Genomic DNA, 5,000 nt, shown 5'->3' with positions numbered 1-5,000 from the left:
GAGCAGGAGGCCGACACCAGCAGCATCCTCAGCAGCAGCCTCAGCCTCAGCCTCAGCCTGCCCAACGGGGACGCCAGCGGTAGGCAGCACTAGCCTGGGGAAGGCAGCACTAGCCTGGGGAAGGCAGCGCCTGGGGAAGGCAGCGCCTGGGGAAGGCATGGGGACCATAAAGCCCCGTGTACATCGAAGGCGAACTAAGCGACCTGCGCGGCAGAAGTCATTGTTTCTCTATGGAGGGAAGGCGAATAAAGCTACCAGATCGAATTCGCCAGGAGCGAAGCTTCTTGAGCGACCAGGGCGAATTTTGACGATTAAACTCAAGCTAATCTTAAGCAAATTCGCTATGACGCGGTTCGGCGAAAACCAATTGGAACGTTCATATCGAGGAATGTCCCAAGCTGTCAAGACAGAGCCGTTACGTGATTAGCTGAATCAAACATGTCAGTGCGGCGTCCAGAGTGAATAAAACTAATTCATGGCGAAACTTCTTCAACCACCCCAGCTACCTGGGTCGCCTAGGTAGCGCCTGATGTACACAGGCCATAAGTGGACCACATGGGACCGGTGGACCCACAACACTATACATACTGTACAGGGCTTGACTTCAACTTTTTCACCCACTGATCACTGTGGCTAGTGGTTTTCCCGATCAGATAGGCCACTAGCCAGAGAGTTTATATTGCATTTTTTTCCTTTATCATGATGGTGTACATCTCACCTCAGAGGATGAGATGATAAAGCAAGATGAGTGTATAGCTTTCTATGTGGAAATATCAAGCCCTGATACTGTAACAACTGCTTTCACCGTCTTGTCTTTCTACCTGTCTGCCTCTCTGTTTATTTCTCTCTCTTCTCTTACTTGGATTCTGTCTCTCTCTCTCTCTCTCTCTCTCTCTCTCTCTCTCTCTCTCTCTCTCCCCCTCTGTCTCTCTCTCTCTCTCTCTCTCTCTCTCTCTCTCTCTCTCTCTCTCTCTCTCTCTCTCTCTCTCTCTCTCTCTCTCTCTCTCTCTCTCTCTCTCTCTCTTTCAAACACACACTGAAGTGAATGTCAGTAGCAAAGTAGTACAGTAGTAAAACTGAATTGAACATGAGTGTCAAATATAAGGCCCAGGGACTGGATTTGGCCCACCAGATGGTTTAATCCGGCACCAGGCTTGTACAGAAAAAAATCTAATAATAATAAAAAGCAAATCTAATCAGAATGTCAAAAAGTAGTAGTAGTTAAGCTCCTTCCTGTGACAACTTCTGATTTTTGTCAAAAATAATAGTATTCAAATCAACCACATCACAAAAAAGGAACACAGAAATGCCATGGATGCCAAAACTGCCATTGATAACGTTTCCAGATTGGACAATTCACAGAGACATTGGGGCAGTTTTGATTGTGCAAGTTGTGAAAAATATCTAGCAATTTTACATTCTAGGCAGAATGTTTAATTTATTAATAGCTCACACTCTTGTTTAGTGTGGTGATTTGGCAAACGGTAATATATCATATCATATCTAATAAACTACCAGCAAAGATACCAGTGTGCGTGTTTCATCCTTCATTTACTGTTACTGCACATCACCAGCACCTGGACAGTGGTTGTGCACAGGGAGGGACGTTACTTTGGGTAATATCATCTTTTTAAACGATAATATATTTCAATATTGGCAGTTCCGTCACTGGTCTGACATACTTGACAACAAAAAGGGCTGTATGTGTATGTATGTGTATGTGTGTAATGGGCTGTATGTGTGTGTATGAACCAAAATGAGTTTGACACCCCAGGAATAGAAGATGTACTATGAGGCCAGTCCAGCATTTGGCATCATTACTGTCCTCTAGTGGTACTAAATGAGAAAGCACTTGCGAACTCCATAACCTGTTTGGCTTTGGTGATGGCTTACTGTGTTTCTTTCTCTCCCTCTTGCTGTCATTACAGCCACACGCATACATACAAGCAAACTCACCACATTCTCTCTCACTCTGTCATGGGCCTTGTTTAAATGAGACATTTAATTCAGAATTAACTCAATGTTAACTCTGAATGAAACTTAATTCAGCTTTGAAAACATCAGTCATGGAAGCACATCACAATTCAGAATGAAATGAAAGTGCAAAGTAAACTGGACTGAATTATTAATTACGAATTTAAAAAATCATGTAAACGTGGCTACTCTCTTTTTCCACACGCAAATTCATGTTCTATCTTTTTTTCCCCCACTTCTCTTTCCCCTCCTGCCTGGCTTTCTATAACCAGTCACCTTTGCCAAGGCACTGTATGACTACGAGGGCCAGACTCCGGACGAGCTGTCCTTCCCCGAGGGGGCGGTGATCCGCATCTTGGGCCGCAATGAGGACGACGGCTTCTGGGAGGGCGAGTTCAACGGCCGGCTGGGAGTCTTCCCTGCAGTGCTGGTGGAGGACCTGACTACTACCACCACAACTACTACTACTACTGCTGCTGCTGCTGCTGCTGCAGCCTCCTCCAACGCCTCAGAGAACGGAGATACGCCACTCTGGGGAGCTGATGTGCAGGTACGCCGGGTATACAGTACATAAGCAGACATGCAGTACGCAATCACATGCACACACACACACATACACACACGCACACACACACACACACACCACACACACATACACAGGCACGCACGCACGCACGCATGGTTTTACACATGTTGTACATACCCACATACACACACACACACACACACACACACACACACACACACACACACACACACACACACACACACACACACACACACACACACACACACACACACACACACACACACAGTCTTACACATATTAATTTCAAACCTTGACACACACACACACACACACACACACACACACACACACACACACACACACACACACACACACACACACACACACACACACACACACACACACACACACACACAAAATCACATGCAGACATGCAATCACAAACACAATTAAAATCTGGTAAAAAAAATGTCCTATACTGTTCTGCATTCATCTTTAAAGCTTAAACACACAATTGCACAAATGCTGGCAACATGAGCTCTTAGAAAGTGGTATGACCACGCCCTGAAGTGTTGTCTGTGGTCTTTGGCAGTCTCATTGTATTCATGTACGTACACAGAGCAATGCAGTGTCCCAGATACCTTTGCAGCGTTTTGCAAGAGGCTAAGAGTTTAATTAAGCGAAGAATCTTATCACTCCTTCTGATCACACCTGTCATCAGCTCCCTCCCTCCCTCTCTCTCTCTCTCTCTCTCTCTCTCTCTCTCTCTCTCTCTCTCTCTCTCTCTCTCTCTCTCTCTCTCTCTTTCTCTCCCTCCCTCCCTGTCTCTATTTCTTTCTCTCTCTCTCTCTCTCTCTCTCTCTCTCTCTCTCTCTCTCTCTCTCTCTCTCTCTCTCTCTCTCTCCAACTCTGTCTTGTAAGTATGCAGAAGTGTTACACACACACACACACACACACACACACACACACACACACACACACACACACACACACACACACACACACACACACACACACAGTGACATGCAAAGACACACATGCTCCAGCAACATGCAAATACACATTCCTATTCTTCTGTTGTTGTGTTTGATAGGCATTTTAAAGACCTGGAATATCACAGCATGTTTGCGTAAGAAAATAACTTGAGCAAAGACAGCATGTGTGTACGCGTATGTATGGCTACACATCTTCTTACAAATGGAACTAGGATCAAAATCAACCAGTTAGCCAAGGCAAGGCAAGGCAAGGCAAGGCAAGTTTATTTGTATAGCGCATTTCATACACAGGTGCAACTCAATGTGCTTCACAAAAGTAACAAATGCAAAAAGAAAGGAAACAGGGAAGAAAGAAGGAAATAAATTAGAGTCAAAGAACATTTAAAACATTAAGATAAAACATAAGGTAAAAATAATAATAATAATAATAATAAAATAAAAAAACAAACATAAACATAAAAAAAGAAGAATGATATATACTTTAAGCTAGGGGGACCAACCTGCCAACCAACCAGTTTGTTTACGGGTACACATTTCTCTGTTGACTTGCAACAGTCTCGGGCTGACCCATCAGCGTGTTATGATTTCTAAACAAATAAATATCTTCTATAGGACTTTCCCTTATACTATTATAATGGTAGTTCAAAGTGCTTTGAAGAGCAAGAGCATCATGTGAAATAAACTATTTGCCTCATATCTTTTACTTGCGTGGTGTAGGCTATGTCAGCTCAAGTTGGGCCAAGATGGGCCCGGGTGGGGGGGTGGAGGTGGGGGCGGTTGGTTGGGGGGGGTCCGTTGGAGACTGTCACCTTTTCTTCTTTGACGAGTTTGCAGGTCTGCCGTATGTTATCTCCACTTTTGGCCACAAGAGTGCTGTTGTTTTTTATCAACGTATCTGCTAAATGTAGTGTAATCTAACTAAGATGTTCTGTTGTGTTGTGATGCTCCGTTCTCAGGGTTCGCCATCTTTTCAGAGCCCCCTTCCTTCCTCCCCCCCAGTGGCCCAGAGCAGCCCGCTGTCCCTCAGCCCCCTCTCCAGCCCTCACCTGCCCCCGGCTCCAGCCCCTCTCCCCCCAGGCTCTCCTGCCGCTGCCGCCCCCTCACCGTCCTCTAACTACCCAGGGCCTCCACCTCCACCCCCCCCCACCACCACCACCAGCACCCCTGTAACCCCCATCACCCCTGCTGCTGCTGCTGCGCCCCCCTGCCCGCCGCCCCCCAGCGCCAGCTCTGTTAACGGCTACCACCGGCCACCCCCTCCACCCATGAAGACTGCTGGACATGGTGAGAAACCGCCACTCTAACTTAAAAACACACATCATTTCATCAGTTAAAGGGACACTGTGCAGGAAATGGTCAAAAAAGGTACTGCAACCATGCTGCTCATTGAAACTGGGCTGCCTATTGCCAAATTTGATCTTTACATGAAAGTTTACTAAGTAATAAACAAATATTTTCTAGTATGGTCCAAGTAGAGTCATTTTTGCAGCTAAAATGGCTAT

At 45.7% G+C, this 5,000-nt stretch overlaps 1 protein-coding gene across 1 annotated transcript in view; it reads left to right on the top strand.

The window, feature by feature from the left end:
- si:ch211-176g13.8 (F-BAR and double SH3 domains protein 2) overlaps positions 1-5,000 on the top strand; it is a 57,128-nt gene that overhangs the window by 50,021 nt on the left and 2,107 nt on the right. Inside the window, exons 16-18 of the mRNA XM_063202133.1 lie at positions 1-79; positions 2,247-2,524; positions 4,455-4,782. The exon at positions 1-79 is cut by the window's left edge and continues 150 nt beyond it. Coding sequence (XP_063058203.1) covers positions 1-79; positions 2,247-2,524; positions 4,455-4,782 — 685 coding nt within the window. The remainder of the gene's footprint in view (positions 80-2,246; positions 2,525-4,454; positions 4,783-5,000) is intronic.

Source organism: Engraulis encrasicolus, chromosome 7, assembly GCF_034702125.1.
Source record: "Engraulis encrasicolus isolate BLACKSEA-1 chromosome 7, IST_EnEncr_1.0, whole genome shotgun sequence".
NCBI classification, from domain to species: domain Eukaryota; kingdom Metazoa; phylum Chordata; class Actinopteri; order Clupeiformes; family Engraulidae; genus Engraulis; species Engraulis encrasicolus.
This window is presented reverse-complemented; position numbering and strand designations above follow the sequence as displayed.